Below are 862 nucleotides of genomic sequence, written 5' to 3' on the forward strand. Positions count from 1 at the left end.
CCAGGAGCGGCCACTGCACTCCAGTCTGGGCGATAGCGTGAGATTCCAACTCAAAAAAAAAAAAAAACCCCTTGGTGACAGGGGACCCTGAGCCCCCAGGGAACACAGGCATGGGGGCAGGAGGAGCACTGGCCTTCCCTGGACTTAGTGGCTGATGCTGTGTGAAGGACTGAAACTCAGGGAGCCGGGCTCCCTCGACTATTCCCCACGCAGCTGGGCTCCCAGTAACCTCCCCTCTGCAGGTCCAGATGGAACCTCCACGGGTTCCACAGAGAGTTGGGCTTGAACTGTCAAGGGCAGGGCCAAAGTCACAGCCACACTCCTGTGGGCATGGCCAGGCCCCTGTTCGGCCAGTCCAGGTGGTCAGGGCGCTCACCTGCAGGGGCGGTGGGCTGTACAGTATACTGCCCGTGGGCGGAGGCTCATGCTGCGGGCACTCCCCATCCATGGCTGGCCTCACTGCCAGCATCGGGTGCGTCCTCGGCCAGCAGCAGGCAGGGGGCTTGGGCCAAGGCCACCGGGGGGTCTATCTGGGCTTCTCACTCCGAGGCGGTGGTGGCAGCGGCATCATGTCCTGCAAAGAGACGTGGACGTCCTCAGATGGGCCGACTAAGGTGCCCACCTACCTTGCCCAGCCTCCGGCAGCCCCCTGACCTTCTGTGCTGTGCCAGGGTCTCTTGACCACACCAACTATCACGGACCCAAGGCAGCCTCTGCCACAAGCCCAGGACCCCTAACCAGGGCCACGGAGCCGTGGGATGACTCCACCTGGCTTAGATCAGCCAGTCAGAGGCTGTGGAGGGAGAGGTACGCTGATCTCCAGGCCGGGGTGCCCACCTCAACCCTGGACCAGCCCTGTCCT

General features: G+C 63.5%; 1 protein-coding gene across 1 annotated transcript in view; it reads right to left on the reverse strand.

The window, feature by feature from the left end:
* LOC103275536 (protein strawberry notch homolog 2-like) overlaps positions 1-548 on the reverse strand; it is a gene marked incomplete at its 3' end in the record, with an annotated part of 29,091 nt that extends 28,543 nt beyond the window's left edge. Inside the window, exon 1 of the mRNA XM_021706397.1 lies at positions 377-548. Coding sequence (XP_021562072.1) covers positions 377-469 — 93 coding nt within the window. The remainder of the gene's footprint in view (positions 1-376) is intronic.
* Between the last annotated feature and the right edge of the window lie 314 nt (positions 549-862).

Source organism: Carlito syrichta, unplaced genomic scaffold (assembly GCF_000164805.1).
Source record: "Carlito syrichta isolate Samal-C Ts95f unplaced genomic scaffold, Tarsius_syrichta-2.0.1 Scaffold315526, whole genome shotgun sequence".
Taxonomy (NCBI): domain Eukaryota; kingdom Metazoa; phylum Chordata; class Mammalia; order Primates; family Tarsiidae; genus Carlito; species Carlito syrichta.